The 25,552-nt window shown below is 42.3% G+C and overlaps 1 protein-coding gene and 1 long non-coding RNA gene across 6 annotated transcripts in view; one reads left to right on the plus strand and one right to left on the minus strand.

Annotated features, from left to right (window-relative positions):
* The window catches only part of LOC138282520 (uncharacterized), a 90,444-nt gene extending 88,177 nt beyond the window's left edge, over window positions 1–2,267 (minus strand). The window contains exon 1 of one of the 2 annotated variants that reach the window (XR_011200963.1): window positions 2,222–2,267. This is a non-coding gene — a long non-coding RNA (uncharacterized lncRNA). The remainder of the gene's footprint in view (window positions 1–2,221) is intronic. The other variant, XR_011200964.1, reaches the window with a different exon arrangement.
* Window positions 2,268–2,411: 144 nt separating this feature from the next.
* The window catches only part of NEDD4L (NEDD4 like E3 ubiquitin protein ligase), a 945,521-nt gene continuing 922,380 nt past the window's right edge, over window positions 2,412–25,552 (plus strand). For 2 of the 4 annotated variants that reach the window (XM_069220132.1, XM_069220196.1), the window contains exon 1: window positions 2,420–3,022. In XM_069220132.1, the coding sequence (XP_069076233.1) occupies window positions 2,978–3,022 (45 nt within the window). In that variant the 5' untranslated portion in view covers window positions 2,420–2,977. Of the gene's footprint in view, window positions 3,023–25,552 lie in introns of all 4 variants that reach the window. The other 2 variants (XM_069220149.1, XM_069220140.1) reach the window with 2 other exon arrangements.

Below are 25,552 nucleotides of genomic sequence, written 5' to 3' on the forward strand. Positions count from 1 at the left end.
CTTCTTTGTCAGTTCTCTGCATTTTCTATATGACTTCTTTCACATCATCACCAGCAAGATTTTTGAGATATTTGATAATCTTCCTGTTATGTCTCAAGTGCATCAATTAACTCTTCAAATGTCTCTATCCAAGCAGTCCATCTATCACTAATATTTTGCTTTTTGGCGACATCGAAAGGTGGTAGTGATTTCAGGAAGGCGGCAGCATTGTAACTGGCAATGGGACTGTCTGGCACTGAGGGTAGAGCTCTGTCAGATGCTGTCGGCTGTCCCTAGGAATCTGCATCATCATTGAGGCCCGATGATGGTTTGACCTCTGGGTTATCCAGGACAGCCTTTGAAGTTTTGACCTTCTTCTTCGTCTCCATTGGAGCTCTGTCACTCGTGAAGACCTCTGGAGTTGTTCTGAGCCCCCACCTGGCAGCTTTGATGGTATGTTGCTTCAGGTATTGGACAATTCAGTAAGCACAACCCCAGTGTTTCTTCTTGGGTCTCCCAGCCCGGTGCTGAGGTCGTAACTCTTCACTTATCAAGACTCTGGTAAGTGTAGTATCAGTATGCTTCTTTTTTACTTGTTCTTTCAGTCAGCACTATTATTCACAATCATATGTGGTAAGTTATGATTGTCCTTGACTGCACTCTGTAAGCCTAGTTATATCCGCCTTCATCGCTAATGCGCCATACAATGTGACAACGCTGTACCATTTAGTAGGGTCTTGGCATAGCTTCCTGACCAACAATGCATAGACTTCTTAGTGAAGCTTTCTTTCGATTCAAATACTTCACCTGGCTGGAGTTTTGCTTTGACTCCACATACACCAACCGTTGGCTCAGCACTTTGACAAAGGCACACGTGGCACACATAAGCTGTTTGCGTGAACCACGGCAAACTCTCCGAGAGAGCAATTTGTTTTCATGTTACTTATCCTCTATCTCATTGCCAGTTGTACCGTCCTCCCCATCCTGGGTACCCATAAATGTCGATGACACACACGGAGCTGTAAATCACACAGCATTATTCCTCTGCATGTACCTGGGAACTGCAGGATTCTAAACTAAGCTTTCATTACATTCTATTCTAGCGATTACGTAACACTGATACGGAGTCTGTTAGGAGTCAGAAAGGTTCCATTCTAAAACATGCAAGACACTACACTGCATAATATTTGGTTTGATCTCCACACCCGTTGTGGCCTAGAAGGCCTGACAACTCAGTATCCCCCACACACTACATATGAAAAATGTACTTGTGGGGTTTGTAACCACCAAAGCACTTTGTACATCAGCATATATGTCAACATTTTACAACTGTAGCCCGAGAGATGAAAAAAAAAAATTTGAAGGAGTGTATTTTACCATTGACATATTGAAGCAGGGGCAATTTGAGGTGGGAGTTAACTAAAAAAGGCAATTATTGGATAAACAAATCTGAGACCTCCCGCCAGAAGAGAGTCTGTTTGCACGGTTTCCTATAATATTCCCACTCGCAGCTCCAGGCAATAGGTCCCCATAAATACATTTCCCATTTGTCCGCAGCGTTTGCCATTTTCACGCGATGGAAAAGTAAACTATTAAAAGATAAATATATCAAAAGTGAAAAACACACTCGAAAAGAGCTATGTATTTTCTGTCTATTGTTATATCTTTTTGACCACTTGATCCTTTTCCGATGGGAGCCACCTAATACTGCTCAGGAAATAAACGGCTACTGTCTCACTATTTAAATAAACAGCCAGTTGCAAATCATTATTTGGCATAATACCAATGACTTTACAGTAGATTCAACAGATCCTTCCCTCAGTGGAATTACTGGACCAGCAGCGACAGAGAGGAAGGACGATTGCGATTTCTCTGTTGCAGCCTTCAACTTCAGATCAAGTTGGTTGCCATCTTGTAGTGGCCTATTTATGGTAGAGTCGTCAAATTGACCTGCGCCGTTAGACTAAAAGTGAACTAGAAGGCTGCATCTCTGCAACTTTGAAGTCTAATTGCTTAGGCTACAAATATATAATATTACTTTATTTTTTAAAGAGTCGAATAAAATAATCATATTACCTAAATATTGAAATAAATGTCCATGTGTATATACAGTGTTGATCGTATTTCAGACCAATCTCCCACAACGGACACTTTTCATAAACTCTAAAAGAGCTCCTTGAATGCTAATGCACTGGAATCTAGTAATGCATTGGATGGTCTAGCAGCCATAATTTATCCTCACCTCTCGTTGAATTGAACGACGATTAGGTTCCGCCAGCGCAGTGTCATCATTGGTTTTAATGAACTACAATCGGACGCCCCCTACTTACATTGGGTGTGGGTGGATTCTCGCGTCATCAGCTACACTCATTGGTTGGGGACTGCGTCTGACCCGCCTACCCGCGTGCCTAGTACAGTACCTGTAGTTTTTCATTTTTTCACGGGGAGGGACGGGAGACACCCTGTCAAACAGGAGGAGGCTTCGCAGTCCCCTGTAGAAATAGACGACGGGCTGCGCCCGCCGGGGTGATGTGATCTGCGCTGGTCTCTGTGTGATGAGATAGACGGGGAAGGCAGCGCAGGCACCAGAGTCCGCCTGGTTGCTGCTGGGAGCCAGTGGGAACGAGGAGGCGAGAAGCAGCAGGAGCCGGAGAGCTGCCGCCTGCCTTCAAGCCGAAGGAGACCCGGAGCTGGGTGGAACAGTGCTTGCTGGAGACGAGGGCAGCGGGCGCTGCCGTGGCCACACGCCTCCTGCACTGGAAGGGGCGGCGGTGCCCGGACCACGCAGCCCGAGAGCTGTCCAGCCCGCGCCGAGGCTCCTGCTGCCGGGCAGGCTAGGCTGAGCCTCTTCTGGTGGAAGGCTGCCGGTCGGACCTCGGCGGAGGGCTGCTCGCGGGACAGGCGCTCGCCGTGCTTCATCGGGGGTACTCGCCCCGTTCGTCACCTTGTGCCTGTCTGGGATTTGCCAGGTGGCGTTGTCCCCTTTTGATTCAGCTCCATGGCGACCATCGTGGAACCGGTGTATGGACTTTCCGAAGACGAGGTGAGTGCAGTTCCAGTACTGTGTATCTGGACATCATGTTGTCTGTACAGTCCCTATTCTACAGCTCCCCACTTCTTGCATTTTGCCCCAATGCATTCAATCTTTTACCACCCCTATGTTATTCTATAACCGTCTCGGTCTTCTCCACCCTTGCACTCTTCTTTCCGATTGCTGTCTGCTTCTTCCCACCCTTGCTGTTTACCTTGTCTCCACCCTTCCTCCTTTCCTTCACCCTAATTCACACCTCCCACCCATGAGCTCTTCTTTCTCTCATTTCCCCACCCATGAGCTCTTTTTTTCTCTCCCATGAACACTTCTTTCTCTCCCTTACCCACTAGTGAACTTTTTTCTCTCCCCACCCTTCCTCTATTCCTTATTTCCCCACCCTTGCACTGTTTCTTCCCCCCAACTTTCGCTGTCTTCTTCCTCTCATCTCCGCGCTTTTCTCCCTCCTCTTCTACCTCCCCTCAGCTCTTTTTCACCATTCTCTTCTCCTTCACACCCCTGCGCGTTCCCCATTTTCTTTTCCTTCTCTCACCTGCTCTTTTCTCCTCCCACTCACCCCTGCTTTTCCCCTCTTCTCCCACTCATCACCTCCTATTTTCCCCACTTCTCTTGTCCCCCTTTCGTTCTCCCCCCTCACTGCTCTTTACCCACCCTTCTCTTCTCCATCCCACCCCTGCTCCCTTTTTCCTCTCCTTTCTGTATCTCTCTTGCTCTCCCCGTTGCCCTCTTTGCACGCAGCGCAGGATCTTGTAAGATGCTACAGGGCTTCTGTACACAGGGCGCCTCCTGCAGTAACATGGAGATCCCGTGGCAGGCAGTGCCTTCTCCTCGCATACTGGTCGTATCCAGTGGACATGGCTCCGTTGCATGTGCAGTGCTATCGTTAAATGGCTGTAACAGTAAAATGAACACGACTCGGAGTGAATGGTCGTCTGTGATTCTGATAGTGACGCCTGAGTTGAAGGCTTATTGAGAAATGGGTACTGGCATTCTCTCCTAGCAACAACACCCAGGTATCTCCTTTCTCTGTGCCAGCTCTCGCATCTGTCTATGCGTGCCGTAAATGTTGGGACCTGCCGGTAGTTGTGCCTGCTGTGAAATAACTGTCCAGTCACTACCCGTGTTTCAAATCGGGAACGTTGCAGGATTTGATGTTTCTCCAGAATTGAATTTAAATACCTGTTCTCGCTGCCTGTTTGCAACTGCGGGAGCCGCTCTAGCCAGTGTGAAGCAGTACGCGTGCAAGCTGGTCGTTAACCATTGATTTTCATCCATCTCCCTTGGCTTTCAGCATCGGCATTAGCATTACACCATGTCGCCCTGTTGAAAGATCAAGGGTCACAAAGGCAAAGTGCGGCAGTTCTCAGTTTCAGCACCCCCTCCTCTCTACCTCCTCCCCTCTTCCCCCGGCAAAGTAAACGTTTTGAAAAAATGAGAAGTGTGTGAGAGCAGGTCACACCTATCCCAAGCGTTGATGAACGATCGGGCAGAGCTTTAAATGGGCCGGGTACCGCCGGTGCTCAGCACCGGCAGTTGTAACAAGTACGTGCCGAGGCGGGTCCCTATCGGACTCTCCATTATTGTCCTCACCCTCAGGATGGAAAACAAAATCTTAACGCGGCAGGATATACCACCCTTCGCTGCTTATGATGTAACTTCAAAGAGACTCGTTATAGTTATTTAACAGTCTCATAATTTCAGAACTGAAGCATTTTCAATATTATATACAACAAAACCATTATTGTACTTGTTTATCTTATTGCAGCTAACCACCATTGACAAATCCAATAGCCCTCGCTTGTTTTAGGTGTAATGTCAGATGTCGTTTTATATATCTGAACGCAATGACAGAAAAATACCAGTTGGGCGACACGCTATGCTAAGCACAGATTTTGGTTTACATGTTTTTTAAGTCAGGCCCTTATTTATACAGGGCACGCCCATTTGAGAGACACTCCCCTCCCCCCAACCCTGTTTTTTTAATCCTACTTAAGGCCCTGGCTGGGGTCCTGCCAGAGGAATCTGCGAAGCGAACCCTGGACTGGCATTGGTGGTGCTGACACCTGCGTTATCAGGGATGTAGTAATCCAGTAAAATGATATAGGCCCCGTTGAACACTCATCCTCTTTAATGTACCAGGTAATGACGTAACCCGCTTCCTGATGTTGGCAGAGTTGACCTTTACCCCCTTGCTGCCTTCAGAGGATGAATTTCCCCTAGTGATTATCATGATTCACTGCCTTCAATAAATGAGAACGATACCTTACCTCCATTCAACAGAGATAACACCCTGCTAGCAGAAGATCAGTAAACCTCCTTTCTGCTCTTAGCAGAGTAGGCGGCAATGCTACCTCCCTGCCTTTCTTAGCAAGGGAGGAATATAGTCTCCATCGCTGCAGGTGGGTTGGCGAACTCCCTGTGCTGATGTAATGAGGTCGAGGGCCTTATCCTCGCCCTGTCTTGAGTGGGGAGGGAGCTCACGTCTCAAACAACACTGCTTTAGTATGATTACTTAGTTCTCTTCTCAGCTCTAGCTACTCCAATCCTTTGCGGCACATGAAACATGCAGTCTCCGACCCAAGTTCTTCAGTGGTTCTGGCCGCCGCCATCACATGTGCCAGCAGGTTCTCAATTGGTCTTTGATGTTTTTTGTTGCGCATTACAATTTCTGTAGATAATCTTCAGATACAGCCCGTTGCCTTTTTGGTTATGCAATAGATGACCATTGTGGCCTTGTCTTTAGGATGTGAAGCCAGGAGGGCAGCTGTGAAGATGTTTTGCTTGTTTGGTCTTGGTTTGGTTATCTTGTTTTCTTATAGAGGTTAGTGTTTTCAGACCTGGTTTCCACGAGCTCAGTAGTTCAGTGGTAAAGCCACTCGCAGCGCCAGGGTTAGTTATTTCTCTCCACTTAGTACGACTGGAAGGAGCCCGTGAGAGTCCTCGGCATTGAAAGCTGCAGTGTTTGGGGAAATCGATGAATTGTTTCATGAGTAACGTTCATCAGTTAGTGAAGTGCTGAGAGAAGCCTTCCACTACGACAGGCCTGTCGCCATCCCCCAACGCCCTTTGAATCTGCACTAAGGCAGTGAGGTGAACAGAAGGAATGCAGACTTTCTAGAAACTAGACTTTTTGCAAGATGGAAACATGGCAAAGTTCAGACGTGGTTGTACGTATTTTTTTTTTTTGGGCGTGGCCGTGGTAGTTTCGGAACTCTTTACCTCTAATTGTAAAATTACATTGAGTAAAAGACATAGGAATCTGAGAAGCAAAAAAGAGAAATACATGTCCATCCCAGATCAGCAGATATAATTGCTTTCTTTTTTCAAACTGAACTCAAGGTTAGTGGGTTGGGATGTGGCCGGTGGGGGTGGTTACTTGGTTCCTAATATTAAGCACGGGGAAGACTGAGGGAGAAATGTGGGTCTTATGCCCAAAGACCCAACACAGCGTCCATTTGACCATCTTTAGGATGTTTGCTCCTTCTCTCGTAGGGTAGCAATATTTTATGAAGGAGTTAAGAGGTAGCACAGAAAAGAGTAACCGTTTGTTTGCATTATAGTTTCTTATATGGTAATGTTGATGGATGGAGTGGTGCCATGAAGCACTTTTAAAATAATTCTAATTGTGTTTTTTTTAATTCCCTGGAAATTGACCAGGCCTTTACACTCTTGCCACTTAATTTGCAAGTGCATGAAGCGCGAATGAAAGATAAGACTTATTGCTATACAGACCTTTCAGATATGTGCAGATGGATCGTCTCACCAGTGTTTTGGCGAATGGGCCGTTGTGAAAAGCCTGTGCATCTAACGTCATCATCCAAGTGTACTGCTTGTTGTTCAGTGGATCACAGTATCAGCCACCACCTTTGTATCCCTTGCTCAACTGAAGCCCTGTTAGAATTGCAATTACTCATTTCCATGGGTGGCTGAGTCATGTATTCAGACCAGCCTGCAGAAAGTCCGACGCCCAATATTCAACACGTTGCTTAAAATCTATTTGTTGTACATCTTGCAGGTTGGTGGTTTTTGGTACATATTAAATAAATCACACTACAGCAAGTGGCATAGGCAGGAGGGAGGTGCAATAGCTCAAGTATTTGGAGTTTTAGCAATGCAGATCTCTTTCACCCATCCTTCACGTTTTTGGAGTGTGACTGTGTGCGCACCAGCCTTGGGGAATTTGAGTCCTAGATCATGGTTGGATTTTCTCCAGAAGCAGTGTCTTGAGGGTATTGTGACATCAAACCGTGTCTGCAGAGTCTTTCTGTTCACACGCCCTCTTTCCACCCTAAAACTGTTTTGTACACATGATACTTGTGTACAGTACAAAGGCCATACCTACATGAGAACTATCCACAAAGGAACAGTAACTGTAGGGTTCGTGTTGCCACTATAGCAGAAATGAGTGCAGCGTGTCAAATCCTCTTTTCCTACCAATTGAGATAGTGAACTCTTAAATCCTATGATGCGAGGAAAACTGAACCCATAATGGATCACTGACAGAATATCGGAAACTAAAATATTGTATAGAGAGAATATTGTCTCAAATATCGAGAAAGTAAGTGTAAATAGTAATAGATTTACTATTCTTAACTCCACATCTACAAACCTTGACTGTGTGTGTGTGTGTGTATGTATGTATATGTGTATATATATATTATATATAATCGTCAAGGTACGTATATGTGGAGTTATATATAGTAAAAGTTGGCTTACCTGTATAAACTTAACTTTCACAATACTTTTGTCCTCTATATTCTTGACACAGTATTTTGACACACAATATTTTTTTTCTCCAATATTTTCTCTAAACACCCACATAACCCTCTAAGGCATTGATCCTCAAAGTACGCCCCAGGGGCCGCATGCGGCCCTCGTGACCTTTACATGCGGCACCCTGGGCTGCTATTTACCTGATTCAGCACTAACAATAAGAAAAGTTAAATAAACAGGTAAGCAATTATTTGAATGTTAATTGGTGTTAAGGAAAGGAAGGAACTAGGTACTCTTGCACTGCTTAACTTTATGAACACCTTCATCTTTAAAGGCCTCTTGCAGCAAAAGTGTAAAAATATGATTAAAGGCTCCTCAAAATTCAAAAAGTATTTAATTAGCATGCAGTACCTTTTCCCCTTAGTACATCAGATTATATTGGTGTATTGAGATGTATTAATTTAAAAGTGATATTTTCAAACATGAATTCTTCCCCCCCCACCCTGACAACAATGCCAAAGGTGGACTACAGAGGCAAGTCAGTGGTTATGTGCACTCTCTAGGTGGCCTGGATTCTTATTATATATAAACAACATTATAGTCTATAAAATCCAACACAGGAGAAGGTTTTGTAGCGCAAACAACCTGAAGTCATGTATTTCAAGGTCGTCTTATGTGTGATAATGAAGGGAAAGTGAAATGAAACAGTTGTCTACCATCACACAATTTGGTAAAGTGGGGGACACCTGGATTTAATCCTAGGTTTTCTGGTTTCACATTGGGCAATTCAGGCACTAGATGAATATGTTTCCCTTCCACTACACCCAACATACGACTGGTTCCCATCTCCCCCTCCTCCACCCCTACCTCATGGCCACCATCCTGCTGGTGTCAGTGCGACCCTGTCACACCATAGTACAAACTTTTGGGTCCCTGGAAAAATGTTTCAGAGTACCCATGCTCTAAGACTGTAACAAATGCACACAGTCAGTCGTAAGATTTCCCTTGTTCTTGGAGGGTGCTTCTTGCTATTAGTTAAGTTTATATATATATATATATATATTTTTTTTTCCTGCAGTGCTTACGGTCCGCAAAGAATGAAATCTTGAGACTAGGACATCAGTCCTTAGTGGGGTTAAAAATATTTACTGTCATGTTAGGTAGATGGCGAGGCTCTTAAGTGTGGGGGTTGAAAGCACCATAGTTCTGGGTCGTATACGTTTATTCTGTATACCCTTTTTAATTTCCAGCCGTACAATGGATGAAATGTAGGTTTTGCAAGTCCACCAGAGATATGCACTTCTGCATGCTAAAAGTCTCGCTGCTTGGGTTTAAGGGGTTAGAAGCTCATGCAGCCTGCTTTGTATTATATGGCGTCTGGTAGAGCGAGCCAGTCAAGTTGTTTTGTGGTTGACCTGAGAGGAAATTTCCCTTAGTTGGTGGTCCTTGTTGGTGAATGGAAGGGCTGCAGCATGGTTCGTGGTTTCTAATGGTGCAAGGGAGATTTCCAGGAAGCTATTTAGCACAGCATTGCCCTGTATTACAATGTGAAGCAAAGAGTGCATTTGGTGCTTGTTCTTGTTTTTTGGATAATTTGTATGAGTTGGAACCCACCTGTTTGGCTTATTTCTTCATGTGCTTCTTGAAATGTTAGGTGTACAGTGTGTAACCTTGTCCCTCACCATAAAGCTTGATGCGCAATAGTGACATTCTTGCATGGGACTGCTTAGGTCTTTATTTTCTAGAGATCATAGAAAGCTCAACAACGTATTGCGCCTGTCATCCAACTATCACTAAGCTCTGGAACTCCACAGAAATCTCTTCTTTCACCTTCATTTTAAAATAATCTGCACCTCTTCTTCATTGTCTTGATTTATGTCGATTGTCTTTTACACCATAATGTGCATATGCTCACAATAGCTGAATATCATCGTGCATAGACTGAGGCTGCTTTCAGCATTAGGTTCCATTTTCCAAGTGGATATGTGTGTCTAGCTTAGGAAACCCCATTCAATGAAGAGGCACACTGAAGTCTTGGTAGACCAAGATGATTTCCCCCATTTTGCTGTTGCCTGTACAGCCGAATGCCAGGGTGTTTTCTAGACAACATGGTGCCCTGACTGAAGTGCTAGATGGTGGCCACCCATTCGTGAAATTAGATGTTGTGGCCACATTAAATTATTCAATTGAAAATCATGTTAATTCTGTTGGTCTGACATTCAAGTATAAATGTAGAACATAAATGCAGCAAATTAAAACACAATATATAGATTATTGTCCATTCATGGGCTGTTTTGCGTAGGGAAAGATTTTTAGGATATACACATAACATGTTAAAATACCGTAAGCCTGATTGGCAAAATCATTGGCATGTTCAACTTGCACTTTCAAGTGGCTTTATGTGCGAGTGCAAGTAAGGCAGTTTTTGCGGTCTTAAATGCATTTTACACGAGTAGTGTTCCTCAGACATTGTCCAATCTTACGCATGTGCAAATTCTCTACTAGAGGCTGGGAATGGGCGTTTCACTGCAACAAAGCTTTGGAAAATATGGGAAAACCCACAAACTTACGAGAATGGGGTGGTCACACATTTTTACAAGGCCCTTTACCACATTTGGCACTGTTGTAGATTTACTCATGGCAAAGGAAGGAGTAGGTAACTTATCAGGGTAGGAATGGAAAATTGCAGGGAGCTTCTTCCATCGGGAAAACACTTTCTCAAGGAGAGAAAGAAAAAGGCACAAACGCAGGTGTGGCGGTCTAGCTTTGGCTAACCTTCGCTAGGAATTTACAACCCTTCATTTACTCCTGCGACTTTTACATGTAGCAAGGACAGTTACACGTTTGTGAAATACCGAACATTGTAACACAGCCATGCACAGCGCCGGCTTACAAATAATTATCTGAATTGGATCCAGTTCATCTTTAAACGAAATAACCTGCATAATCAGTGGTACTGGTGTAAATTTGGCATTCCTGGATTTAAGTTTGACTCACTGGGACTACAGTAGAGATGTTGCCTAGAATGATTGCAGAAACCGTATCTATTATAGCTTTCAAACGAGCGAAAATGGTAGCGAGTGGCCCTGAAGCACTTTGCATCTGTTCTATACTCTTGTAATAAAAGCTGGGAGCAGGATCAGTGAACAACGGATGCAAATAAGAGGTTAAAAAAAAAGCGCTTGAGGGGGGCGCTGGATAGGAAAATCATGAACCAGGGAGAAATTGAGGATAAGAGTTAAAAGAAAGCTGATACAACTCATCCTGTCAGACCACAGTAAGATCAAAGAGGTAGGATAACCAGAATAATGAGGGAAAACATAAAATCAAGAGCAGAGAACTGAGATAGACAACAGCACTACTTCTACATGAGTGAGGTGCTGAGCCAAAGCTCACTCAACGTGTATGTAACATTGAAAACAATAGATCTCCAACAGAAAACTGTCTCTAAGCCAGACCTAAAACATGTAAAATGTTTATTAGATCACCCAAGTTCTGACCAACATTGTCCGTGGCACATGAGGGTAATGGGATTAGCAAGAAGGGCAACCAAGTGAATGGTTCACTGATGTCCCCTCACCTATGTCTTCTACAAATCTGAAGCCTGTCCCACAATATCCTTCCTGTCCCAGTAGCAAGAGGTAAGGCTCAGCTCTGACAGACAGACTGCAGGACTCAGGTCTCAGCAGGGCTACCTACTTTAGAGCAGCATCCAGACTTTAAGCAGATCCCATGTTAAAAAGTACCAGACTCCTTTGCAGATCTCATTTACACATGCAGCCATACACCTGTGAGTTCATGCATGTGTAGCGTTTTACCAGGGACTTTAAATGAGCTGTTTTTAAATCTACTTAATTTTACTGATTTAGTACTTTGAGAAGGACAAAAAGCGGTGTTGGCCACAACGAAATTTGAACATTAACCCCTAAGGTATCTTAATGGGTAAGTGTAAGAGCTGGTAAAGTAACGATGTTGAACAGTGCACCTGCTTCAGAGATTTGCCTGTATCCAGCAGTTGTCTGCATCTAGCATTAATAACGCATTTGCAGTGCACTGTGTTTTATTTGCAGGTCATATGGTTGACTCTCATAGTCGTTTTTAGTGGGTTCGTGTGTTTGTTGCCGAGAACCAGGTGTAATCTGCCAATCACATTTTTTTATTCTTTGTAAGATCCCTCAGTGAGTTATGAAACCACAACACAAATCTGCTAGTAATGCACAAGAGACAAGTTTTCATCTATGCAGGGCTAACTCATCATTTTGTTCTGAAGGTCCTCAAATGATTACATTTGAGTTGGGTAAAAATGAATACTCTTCATTAGGGGGTCAAAAACGGTTTACGTTTGTGTTTCTTTCTGTATCGCTGATTGGCATTGATATGCTTCTTCACCTATACATTACATTTATTATGTACTTAGAAGATATTCCTTGCCTACTCTTAAGACAGGCTTCATCACATCAGTAGCAAAGTCTGCTGCTGTTCCCTTGAGTGTAAAATATTTCATATTCCTGTTTGTTCTAACTGACTTGTGAATTAAGGGTTTTGCCTTCATTATCAATGGCCTGGGAAACGAGTTGGTTTTGCCCAACTTTGGAGTAGGAGATACCGATTAAACTTTTAGTTTCAGGGCAGGGAAAAATCACACAGATTACAGGTTAGATACCGAGGTCCCACTTAGAAGTTAGGAATTACAGGCAGAATTGGTAACTTTGAGTCTGATTCCTCATGTTAAGTCCTCATTTCCCTTTGGGAAAATCTATGAGTGAAAGTAAACAGCTTTTTGGTCTTTCCACGTGTCTCTTATCTCTAGTGGGGCTGGTATCTGCCATTAAGAACTCTGAATTGATGGTCAAACCTAATAAGTAAGTGAAAACCGACAAAGGTTTTTAGGGTGGATCTTAAGAACAGCTCACTTTTTAATGCTGCTAATTTCCGAACTAAAATCTGGGCCTGGTCACCTTGCACTGAGCAAGAAGTTGTCCCACATTTGTGATAGTGAGTGAGCTCCTGCAGTGCCACTGATGGACACACCTGAAGCAGTCACCAGCTCTAACCTCCTCTAGAAATTGGCCTGGTTGTTACTATGAGGCTGTGATCCATAGGAACCAAAGAGATCAATTTGGATGAAAGTTTAGACAAGGCTATTTCTTCTACGATAGCTCAAATAAATGACATGGTGTGGTCCTAACTGAGACTGTTTGACCTTTTGCAGCTTTAATGTCGAACAGTGCATGTCTTATTTCTTATGCAGAATACTTTTGGGATTTGTGTAGAAAACCGTGTACCCAACTTGTTCAGTACTGAAGGACGGTGGCCAACTAGGCCCAATCTATGCCAAAATGGGAGCTTGAGTACGGATTGGTTGTTTCTCAGCTGAAACCTCTTCAACCAAACGTCTGTAGGATATGCCTCATAGTCAGCCTTCCCAGAGCTGATGAAAAGTCCACACAAATAGCTACTATGAAAATTCTGTTCCTTGTAGCGGGGTGGGCACTTTAGGTCTAGCTGGCTGCTCATCTGTAGTTATCCTTATGTGTTTAACAGAAATGGACCTTTCAGAAGTATGACTGAGAGGGTGGTTAGGCTTTGCCCATACGTTGGTTGCTTTAGTTACTGCGTTTTGTGGGCACAAGTTGTGTGCTTTAACTGTAAAAGAATGTTTGTATTGCCCCTTTTGCTTAATGCGAAAGCTTATGCTCGATACAGGAGGACTGTGTTGGTTCTTGGTGTAAGCCAATGATAAAGGATATAGGGCTGAGCTGTTTAGTATGGGACGTAATTTCTCACTTTATCTTAATAGTCAAGGGTATTGGTTACTCCACTGACATACTATTTGGAGAGAAGATTTTCACTGTAACATACCTTAGAGGGGAAATCTCTGTTCTGTCAACTGTAATTTTGTATACATTTTTAATTTTATTACTGTATGCCAGTGGTTCTCTTGAGTTGGTTATGGTGACAAGCCAATGATAAAGGCTTTATGCCCGATTGGTTAATTTGGAAATATATGCCCCATAAGCTTGATCTGTCTATTATGAAAAGTTAAGACAAAGGCAGTAGGCTTTGTGTATTTATTATGACATGAATATGTTAAAGCAATAGACCTTTAAGCGTGGATTTTTCGTGCTCTGTGTTAAAGCCTGCAGGTATGGATTTTATTACGTGAAATCATACAGATTATCTTGTTGGCTAGGATACTGGTGTTGATTACCTCCTTTGACAAACTCTGGGGTGGGCTATTTTCATTGTATTAATTCTTGCTAAAATCCATTTGAAAGGCCGTGATAAGACCTAACAAAAATAATTTTATTAAGGAAAGAGCGAACTTTACTAAGGGAGAAAAGAGAAAACTAAAGGACTGGCCCCTACAGCTCTGTCACTAAGGTACACACATTTTCAGGAAAATGTACACGTGGGCATTAGAGCCAGTGGCTGAAGCACTCTGCTTCCCTCCATGACTGCATACACCTTGGGGCAGTGGGGCAGTCTGTTACAGCCGTTGGCTCTATTGCCCTGCGAGTGACGGCATTTGTCAGATTACAGATGCACATTTGGGCCAGTCCTTTAGTTTTCCATTATCATCTTTAGAACATTCTTTCACGTATTTAGTTCTTCTCTACCTTTTTTTTTTTTTCTTTACATTTTTAGAGAATACTTCAACTATGCAGACAGTGCTAATGGGCTATTCACTTGCTACTCATTTCTTCTGCAGCACACCACATCCTGTGAGGCCACTTAAGCTAATCCAGGCGTTGGACAGTATTGCTCACAGTGTATCCTTGTTTTACCATTTGATGATGGTCAACCCTTGGTTCCTAAACATGGCTGTTGTGCTAGAGCTGTAAACGAACAAAATTATATGCTATTTCATGGCGGCTAACCACTGCTATGTTTATTTTTATGTGTTATTGCATTCGTAGGTCCCCTATGTTTAGGGGACAGCATGTTTTCTTTTTTTCTACTTTTATTCGTTTAATTTAGCTTTGATATATTATTTTGTGTGTATAATGTTGTGTTTTGTTTAAGTAGGTGAGTGCAAGAATGAGTTTGCAGGTGGATAAATGTATGCATGAATGCAAGGATGATGAATTATTGAATGCCTAAACCGCTCATTGACCAAAGAGGCACATTCATTTATAGGCCAGACCTATTGGCATTGTCGGTCCATGTTGAAGAAATGGGCGAGCAAGGTAAATGTGTGGTACAGTGAAGATCGAGGACGATTAATCCTCAAGCACTCCAAAGTTCAAAGCCCAGTTACAAAACTCCAGAAAATGTATTAGAAAAGTTGACCTGAGAAGGAGAATCTAATGAACCTCTCAAAGTTCTGAAAATTACAAGGCTTCTTTTGCGCCTCTGGCCTTGAATTTTTTTTTTTAAAAGTACATTATTGCCACATAAGTGATATTTTCACTTTATTCCAACACACTCCAGTACATAAATTACGTGAACAGAGCCTTTAAGAAGAAATCACAATGCCTTCACTGCAGTTGGCAGCAGTCCCATGGGAAACACCACTAGTCCCCCATCTCTTTAATGCGGCTAATTTAAGCTGTTGTGCCCGCAATCTTCATTAAGAGGCAGGGAGAACAGTGGCCTCCTTTTACTACAAGGCTAATGCAGGGTAAGAAGACTTTTGTCCCCTGCTGATGTCTGGCCTTGGATTTGCAGATGTACCAAGGGGTCACAGTTTATCCGACACATAACTAGTGCATCCCAATCTGGAGGAGGAGAGGAAAGGTGCCCAGTTAAAATATTGAAAGCACAATATAGAAATAAATAAAAAAAACTATTTGTATTGTTTGCTGCAGAACTTCTGTAATTTGGCAAAACAATCAATTGTGTTTATTCTTGAAGGCAAGACGAGACTAAAACAGGTGAAAACATTTTTCTTTAAACATAGGTAAAATTGGTGGAAGCCAATAAAAAGAACGAGCGTGTTGTTTTTTTTTTTTCCCACTTTCAAACTGACCTAATGCCACACTGACAGCACTATGCTGTGGCCATCCTCGCTCGTATATAAGTATTACCTTTGGTATAATGACGTTTCCAAATCACTTCTTCACAAAAGGAATGTCTGCAAATATTTAATTATACAAAAATGTAATAGATGGGTAGCTGTCTGCATTGCTCTTCTAACCACAGGTACTGCGAGTATTAGCAAAGTATACTTTTAGATAATGAGTTGGGTCGTGGCAGTACCGAAAAAAGAGCCGTGGTCCAAAAATCTTCCCAAGTGTCCATGATGGGAAATCTATGCAGTCTACTAGCACTTTATTCTGTTTTGTAAATGCTATGATGTCATGAGGAAGCGCGTGCGCCGTCCTTTGCTTTCATCGAAGAGATTTCTATCACCTCAGGAAGCCTATACGTTTTTGTGCAAGCTCGAGACCGAGTTTGTGTTCTTCTGTCTCCTCTTTCATTAGGTGCCATCACCTCGAGGGAACATTGATACTGTACCAGAGTCTGGTATACAAAAAAGTGTAATGAGGTTGGAGCTATCTTTCGGCTTATAAGTGGGATTGTTTGTAAATATGTTATGTCCCCCATGATCTTTTAACATACTATGTATGTTCTATTTGTTATATGTTATTATAGTCTATTCAAGGGTTTAATGATGGTACGTCCTTTTTCTTTAAAAACAAAAAAAAAAGAGAATGCTGCTGTAATTTAAACTGCTTTTTTGCACAATCCTTTATTGCGATGAAACATCGCTTTGTATTGTGATTTTCGGTAATTTCTTTCTATGAAGCTCAGGATTCCAACATATCATATGACGGTCCATCCTTAAATGGTACAGTAGATTTCTCTGGATGGTTCGCCCTTTTTATAAAACTAAAAGGGAATGACAGTAACTGAAATTGTTATTTGCACATTGTTGTGTACGAGTATTTTAACTTGTAATGTGTGTCTTAAATCTCGTATGGATTGCGTAAATCTGAATAAAGATTATTTTGAGTTGGAGTTGGGTTCAGTTGACGGAACTATTGCCTAATTGTAAGGTGTTCTGGTGACTCTCTAATATCTAGACTTTTTAGTTTTATAATCGCATACTACCAGGGTTCACCTAAGAAATGCTCTTCAGTTGGTAGATGTCCGTCTGTAGGTTCTGGACAGTTTCCATTGTTGTTTTTGTTAGCCGTGTTTTCCGGGAAAGAGACTATTCTCTTCTATTTTATAAGGTGAAACATGATGTTATCTTTATGCACCATCAGCCCTGAGATGCTAATTCATTTTTCTAATTTTTATTTGTTGCTAGTACATCTGCTGAAATATTCCCTTCTAAAAGGCTGAAAATGCTCCAAGAAAGCCATTATTTATTGATTATCATCCTAGTAGTAGAAAAAACAAAGCTCAGTTTGTGAAGACTGCTTCAAAATGATCATGCTAAATCAGTCCTATAGACGGGCGTTAGACCATAATGGTAGATGTTGGTCTATTTTTTGCAAGAAGCCTCTTGCCTCCGAAATCAATGTTGAGAGTTTTGTGAGAAGCAAAATGTGTACTTCTATGACACGCCAGGAGTTATAAGCCATCAAAACAATGTAATGGTTAAAGTGCAGTTTTTCCAATATGGTATGTTTCTCACTTGCTAATCTGCAACTGAATTGGACAAACTTCAAAGGTGAGAATTGAATCATCCAGACAATCATGCCACATCACTGAAGCTGGCTTACTTTTAGAATAGATGCAGTCTCGTCATTTCTGCACAAGTCTGGTTCCAGCTTTGACTTGGGCTTCCCAGGAGTACTTCTGTGCGTGCAGATAAGAACTCTCCTCCCCAGCTCTTAGGATATATTATTGGCTTTCTTTTATCAAGAATCCAGTTTAATGTCTTATTCATAGTGCATAATGCCCTTGAAGTTCTTAGGCAAATTATGTGTGTTAAGAGAATTGCATCATCTTAAATTAAGAATGGGACTGCATCCTTTTAAGGAGAGGTGGTATGTGTCCGTTTTTAATTATTGAAACCTAAGTCCCACGCATGGTGACAGATATGTACTCTGCCTTGAGTGCCCCATTTGCAACGATATCTGGATCCCTGGTGCTGATTTGTCTTGTCATAGGGGAACACGGTTCATGCATGTGCGCCATGTTATAGGCCTGCCTCATGGATTGTGGCCTTGTTGGACCAGGAGGGTTGTCCAAAGTGCTATCATTATAGTGATGAAAGGCTACTGTCTTTGCCAGGAGTTGAGTAGCATGGGCACAGTGGTGGCAGCATACCATGTAGTGATCAGTAACAGTGAACAGACCTTTTTTACTTGTAACATTGGGTTGTGGTCCACAGGTTCACTCATTTAAATGCTGTGTGCTTAACTCATCCTTTCCCTACATCAAGTTAATGTGCTGTTCTGTACAAGGTGTCACTGTTGTATGCAGTTAGTGGGTGTGCCTGTAAATGGTACACTACATGTAAGATTATGAGTTACATTTTAGGAGACCCAGGGAGGGGCATAAGGAAGTAGAGAAATCAGCCTCCACCAACAGATTTGTGGATTGCTATATTCCTGTGAGCTTGGTGGGACATCCACTGAGGCAGACTCTTCTGTACACTCCAAAGGGTGCTCTTTGATTCAGAGAGAGATCACTGGATAGGAGCATGGGCACATCTTAGGAAGGAGTTGGGGTTGATTAGAGAACCATAAAGAGTAGGGTTGAGGGCCTGAGGTACAGTGATATACATATCACTGTGCTTGCATCTAGGTGTGAGTTGTGGGGCTGTCTGATTTGGAGTCACCTCTGCTGTGACAGACTGCTTTCTGGAAGAAGGGCAGAGGAGATGGCGCTTAAAAACAAAGCAGAACCCCCCAGCTCCCCAAACCATAAACTTTAAAGACTCAGTCCCAACTCACATTTGGTGCCTGGAAATGGACAAGCAGCCAGTTGGGCTGTGCGAGGAGCAGCAGCTTTGCAAAACATCTGGCTGTGACCAGGCCTGGGAGCTAGGGCCTGCCAGCCTCCCAGCTGGGTGAGGGGGACATCGCTGAAGGTTGTCTAAGACCACATGTCCCTGGAGTCCTAGTGCCTGCCTGTTTGCCAAGGCCAATGTGTCCTGTGAGGAAAAGGAGAGTGCTGGAAGGAGGAAGGTACAGTGGGGTATCCTGGTCAGTGAATCTCTGCAGCGGGGTGTTAAGGTGATAGGGTTGCTGCTCTTGTGCAAGTCTACTGCTCCCGCCACCCCCAACTTCATTTTGTGTTAATCCTATCAAATACTACTTTTGTCAAAAAGAAAGTATTTCTATGTGATCATTTATTGGTGACCTTGACAATAGCTTGAGTTGTAAGCCTCCCCTTGGCCCACCTTGGAAAGCTTAGTATTTGACCCAGTTGCTCCAGACCGATCGTAGTCGGGCCCCGGGACAATGGGGCTACAATGCTTCAAACCGAGCCCCCAACCCCCCCCCCGGTTGGGGCCAGTAGCTCCGGTTTGCCGCATGAGCCTTTGAACTGGGCTCTAACCATAATATTTTTGTCCACTAGTTCGGGCAATAAATTTGTTGTTGCATTCATATAATATTCTACTGACTTAAATTGTTTTGCTGAACAGATTAGTAAATGTGCTTACTACGCTTTTACTTTCTCAGGACGTTAAGTCGCCTTTAATTAAAGCCGCCACAAGTTTCTGTCCGAGTTTGCCTCACTCTTTCTTTTCCTTCCTTGTTTATGCTGACCTCCGGCTGTTGGTCGTCAGGTTGTGTGTGTTTTCAGCATTCTGTAAACATCACATAACAAAACACTGCATCCTCTGAAACCAAATTTCGATTCATAGTGCTGACCATCAGATATGCCAGTTCCTACACTGTATGAAGGCATAGATTGTAGCCAGAGCATGCTTCTGAATGCCTCCCTCGTCGTCTCCTTGCCAAGTTATGTGCAGCCAGCTTCGGTAAATGCTCAATACTAAACCAACTCTTGGTTGAGGGTAAGCCCTTGATGATGCTTTTCCCAGATCTGCCTTCGCTTATATTGTAGGTGTTATTGTTCTTTCAAATGACGTCAAGCATCCCTCTATCTTCCCGAGGCACTGTAAAAATATTGCTTCATCATGTTCAATAAAGCATGAACTGTGTTGATCTGTGCAGTTCATAGATAGTGGCGAAGGGCTTCAGGCGTCGATGGAAAGGCTGCTCCTGGCTAATCCAAACCTAACCACTGCTGGAGTTCTCTGTTTTTCTCAATTTTTTATTGGCTTTTCAAAAAGGAGCAAAATTTATTCTGCATATAAGAATCTTCATACAGAAAGTACAGTGATGCAAGTGAAGAAAAAACAAGAAAAGGGGAAAACAAAGAAAAATCAAGTGTCAGTTCAATTTTCGTAACATACCCTATGAATATTTAAATGAATAATATCACTTATGTAAACAATACACCCTGATCAGTTATAGTCCTGTCCACTTATATGGTAACAAAGATTTAGAAAAAGACCCCCAGATACAGTAAAATAGTAGCAAATTATCACTTGGTTTATGAATCATTTTCTGAACGTTTTCCCCCCTCGTACATATCCTCAAGCCAAGATTGAATTGTCGGAAGTACATCGGTCTTCCAAAAGTGTAGTATATTGACTTGACTAAACCGAGGGCTGTGGAAGTCCATTTATAAGTGCGTATGAATATTTGGGGGGAGGGTAGGTCAGGGACGTCATGCAAAAGTGATAATTGTGCTGTTTGGGGGAAAAGGTAATTGGAGAGTATTCTTTTAAATATTTCTCTATTTCTGAAATCAGAAAAAACATATTTTTTTTTTTTTTTTTTTTTTTTTTTTACATTTCTTCAGTTTATGGATTATTTCACAATTAGGTTCTTCTCATCTCCAGCAAAGAAAGTTGGGACTACGTTTAGCTGAGTTTAGCCTGGTAGGGGACCAATGGCAGCAAAGTAGTATTTTAAAGTAACTAAATTTAAGATTAATTAAGGAGTCTCGGAGCTCTCTATTGTAGTTTTCCAGTAAGGTGCCCCAACCCTTGTCTGATAGCCTTATGTTTAGTCATGAAGACCATCAAAGTTGTAGAGAGGAGGAGCTGAAAGACTTCCAAATATGAATATACTGTGCAGTTGGGGATTAGAAGGTTATGTCCTGCTTTTTGCCATTATTAGTAAAAGGGCATGTGCGAGCTGAGTATATCTACTGATTTGTGTAGAACAGAGTCCAAATTCTTGTTGTATTTGTGAGAATGACTTTAAAGAATGCTGCTGCATGGACATACGATTAACTTGTTTTTTATGTTTAGCCCAGAGGGGCCAGTTGAACTCCTCCCCCTTGTGCGCAGTGTCTACATTGCTCTAGAGTGCAGCCTGGGAATGTAAGCCAATATGAGTGTATGTGCTTTCTGCTAACCTAACCAATGAATAAATGATGAGGTGGTGGAATTTGTACATTGCTGATGTTTTGGTATAAGAAATCACCAGCTCAGTGTCAGACTTGAGTAGTGACGGTTCAAACTTTAACCAGCAGAAAGTGTTTCTTTGAGTAGATTACATATAGATAGAAAACTGTTGGATTATACAACAACTTACTCATTCTAAGCGAGGCAGATGTAGAACCCCCTTTCACTGAGGACGAGTGTAGTTTAGAGCCCTTCAGACGAGGTCTATCACCAACTTAGATAAATTAGAAGGTGTCTGAAGTCAGTAATCTTGTTTAATTTGTTCAACTATGGGATTCAGATTGTCCATGATCAGGTCTTTTAATCCTTAGTTGATCAGTATCCCTAAGTATTTTAACTTCGAGTGAAGCCTTGTGAAGGGGAGGCCAGTAAGGGAGGCTTACTGGTATCCGTGTTACTTCATATGGTCATACCCAATGGTTCAAGGGCCAAGATAAATAACAAAGGCAACAGCAGACACCCTTGTCTTGTAACTTTATAAACTTTAAAATATAGAGATGTGAAGCCTCGGCATGTGACTGCTGCCTGAATCTATTTGTCCTGTTAAAAAAAAAAAAAAAAAAAAAAAAAAAAAAAAAAAAAACTCTACTTGTCCCTTTTGGTGCCATGTATTGCGGTGACAAATTATGACAGCAGTCGCATTATGTAAGAGCTCTGATAATAGCCTCTCTGATTATGCCAGGGCTGCTACTATATAGTAGAACTTGAATACATGCAATTTCAATCCCTATTATAGCAATTTCCTTATTTTGGCACATTTCCGCAGATCTACAGATTGGGACTGGAGGAAGCAAGTAAGCTATAGTTCCAGGGCTGGAATGCCTTTGAGTCTGCAAACCTAACTTGCATGTTTTAAGGATTTTCACCAGCTCTTCTCTAATCTTTTTCCATAATGAGAAAGGTTGGAAATTTACTCCTGACAATGGCAGAAGTAGAAGTTCTTCCAGGGCTGGGTGGGGGAAAAATGGTTGGAGGGAAAGTGAACTTGTAAACGCTCAATAGATTTTCACATGAGCAAATCTACACATGCATATTTGCTTTTGTTAAAATACAGTTCACAAACTGTTTCTAGGAGTGCGATTTCCTGGTCTACTTCTGTAAGTTCTTGTGAATTCCTGAAAACCTCTAATTCAAAGACATATACCACGGGTGCACTTTTGTGACTTTCTTTAAGAATTGAGTCTGGTATTAACGAAGACATTTTGTTTTTATTAAACTTCTGTTTCTCTCTCTAACTATCAGCTGGCTTTACTGTGAGGGATTACATTCTGTTTTTCCACAAGGAGCATATTGATGGCACAAAGTTTTGTTCAGTGCTAGGAACTACTGTGACAGTCGGTGACGTAATGAAACTGGAGGGGTCCCTGCTGCAAAAACATGGAGCCCCCTGACTTAGGGCAGGTGCTGTGCCAAGTCTCCCCCTATAGGGGGGCTGTGGGCATTTATGCCACTGGAGGTAATGTGTGCTTTTTGAGAGCAAAACTTTTTTTTTTTTCCTCTTTTTGCCAGTGTTTGTTACAATGCTGAGGGCCTGACAGCTCCCTCAACTATAAAGTGTTACAAAAGCCATGTCAAAACAAGACACGCATTGGACGAAAGCAAAAGACTCACGAAGATGTTGGATAGGTTGGCTTTGCCAGTGCTTGTTTATTTTCATGCTTCCCATAATCTTGTTGAAAATGTTTACACTGATTTTCCATTACGAATATTTTTTTGGAAATACTAGTATGCAGCAACACATGGTACTAAATGACGCTTCACCTAAAATTACATAGTAGCAAAACGTTTTTTTTCCTACTTGCATTTTTTTCTGAACGTTTTCTTTGAATGCAAAGAATCATCACTCTGGTTTACAAGCTTCTACAAACATTTTCATTTAATCAGAACATTCTGGGAGCATTATACTTAGTATCATATTATTAAACTTTTCAAACGTGTGTACATTTTTAATTTTTTTTAATTTTTTTTTTTACTTGAACCACTGTCACATAAAACGTTTATTTACACCCCTCACCCTAATAATGAAGGTTTTCATTAATGATCCATAAATACAAGTTCGAACAGCATTAACATATGGACACACATTACCTCAAATGCAGACAGTTGCCTTCTCTGTAAACTGGCAACCAAATGGTTTGTGCTGCAGAGGTTGGGCCTACTTGTCCCAAAGACAAAATAAACAGGAAAACTTGTTGCCCTTGACCCCAAACAATATGTGTTGGGCGATAGGAATTCCACATTCCTGTCGTCCTTTCTGTAATGTGGAACAAGTAACCTCATTCTACTTGATTGAAAGCTTTTTCCGCATCTATGGAGTGGAGGACTTTTTCTTCTGTATCTTGTCTCTGTTGCCATAACATATGAAAGAGTGCAGAGGTGGTTTGTCAGTGGACGTCCAGAGATGAGCCAGACTAGAGATGGGTGTATTAGAGAGGTAATGACCGAATTAAAACAAGTGGCCGAAACTTTGGCAAGAATTTTAACGTCCAAATTGATTATGTAGGTTGGCCTATAACTAGAGCATTCTTACCTGATTTGGGATGATCGTGATATGAGCCCTTAGAAAATCAGGTGGTAGGTGTCCCAATTGGAATGCTTCATCAAAGACTGATTTTCAAATTGGACTGGTGTAATGTTTGTTAACTTTGTAAATTTAAATAGCCAACCTTGAGAAGCGGGGGACTTCTTTTCAGCAAACACACTACTGATGTTTGATAAGCTGAAGGACAACTCAGACTTGCACGCAGGCGCTTTTTTTACATACTGCGCAATCAGACACCTAACACAGGATATATGGAACATGGGGAACACAGAACCACAATCCTCCCAGCTACTCACACTGATACTATCCACAACTGAAACCAAACGTGATTTCTAAGCTGTACAGTACTCTGTTGACTGCAGCTTGCCCGAGCTTAGAGCCAGCTCCTCCTCAGTGGGAAGGTGTACTCACCACCCACTTATCACAGAGGGCCTGGGTGGCAGCGCTCTCTACAGTTAAACACGTTCCACGCAACCCTCGATTTTGCCACACCCAATTCAGTTATTTACATTAATCCTATCCCTCTCTCCACTGAGAATTAAGCGCATGTTCCCCAATACCGATCCTACATGCCCCCAATGTACAGCACCAGAAGTAAATTTTTATCACATGGTATGGGACTGCCCACAGCTTGGCAACAATCAATCAAATGTACGTCCGCAATAACTGGGCATGCTCTAGTGACCAGCCCAGAGTCCTGTCTATTAGGACTGCGCCAACATGCTAAAGGCGACAAGCAAATCCACAGATTCATTGACCTTGCATTTATCACTTTTAAGCACCCGGTAGCCACACAGTGGAAAGCGCCACACGCCCCAACCCATGTTAAATGGCTTCGAGACTTACTACAATGGTCTCAAGCGGAGGGGTGGATGCTGCGCCAACTGCAGTCTAAAAGCTTAACCGGAGGGAGTTGCGAAACGTGGGACACATTCTTTGTAAAATTGGAAGCCAAAAACGACCTGCGCCCTCCCTGAGCACATAAGCACGACCACAACATAGCTGCTATGTATTATAGTGATTCAGTTGGTCAGGTACACACGAGCCCTTGTCCTACTATCTCAAGGCCCCTGCTGCTAGCAGGATGACCCACTGGACAAGATCTAGATTCTTGAGACACTGTTGCACACGCTCCCCAAGAATAGCAAGTAACCATGCGCTTCCCGGGTTGTGCCTCCCAATGAGTACGAGGTCACGCAGCTTGTAGTACACTGCTGATTTACACACTCACCTCTCCCCGGTCACATACTCCTATACTTATGTGACAGTTCACTGATGATAATGTTCTCTCTTACTACAGTAGTCTAACCATGGCGGCATTGTTCAATTGTATTGTCTTATGTATGTTTGTCCCTGTCAGTGCCTATGTTTTTGCATGTCACTATATGGATGCATTAAAACCAATAAAAAATAGATTTACAAAAAAACTTTATAAATTTAAAAGGATACCCATCTTCCCCATGTGCTTTACTACCTTTGGCCATGCAATCAGTTGCCTTAACTTGTTCGTCAGTAGTTATTTCTACTTCTAATTCATCTCTCTGCTCTAGTTTAAGGATATTGAGTTTGGAGAAAAAGGCTTCTTATTCTGTCTTGTCTAAGCAGTTTATGGATGTGGGAAAAAATCTTTGAGAGTAGCGTAAGTTGTCGCTATTGCCTCTTATAGTGGTGATCATTCTAGAAGATTCTTCCTCCTGAGCTAGTAGTCTCCCACCATTTTCCCCTCATACGTAGTGGTGTTGAATGCAAATTAGACATTTCTCTACATGAGATGTATAGAGGTGATGAAAAGCAAGTTTTGCTGAAAGTAGTTTCCTCAGTATGTCTGGGGATTGTGTTTGAGTATAGGTGGATGTGAGATTCGTGATTTCTTTTTCTA

The sequence above is a fragment of the Pleurodeles waltl genome, chromosome 1_1, assembly GCF_031143425.1.
Source record: "Pleurodeles waltl isolate 20211129_DDA chromosome 1_1, aPleWal1.hap1.20221129, whole genome shotgun sequence".
In the NCBI taxonomy this organism is placed as follows: Eukaryota; Metazoa; Chordata; class Amphibia; order Caudata; family Salamandridae; genus Pleurodeles; species Pleurodeles waltl.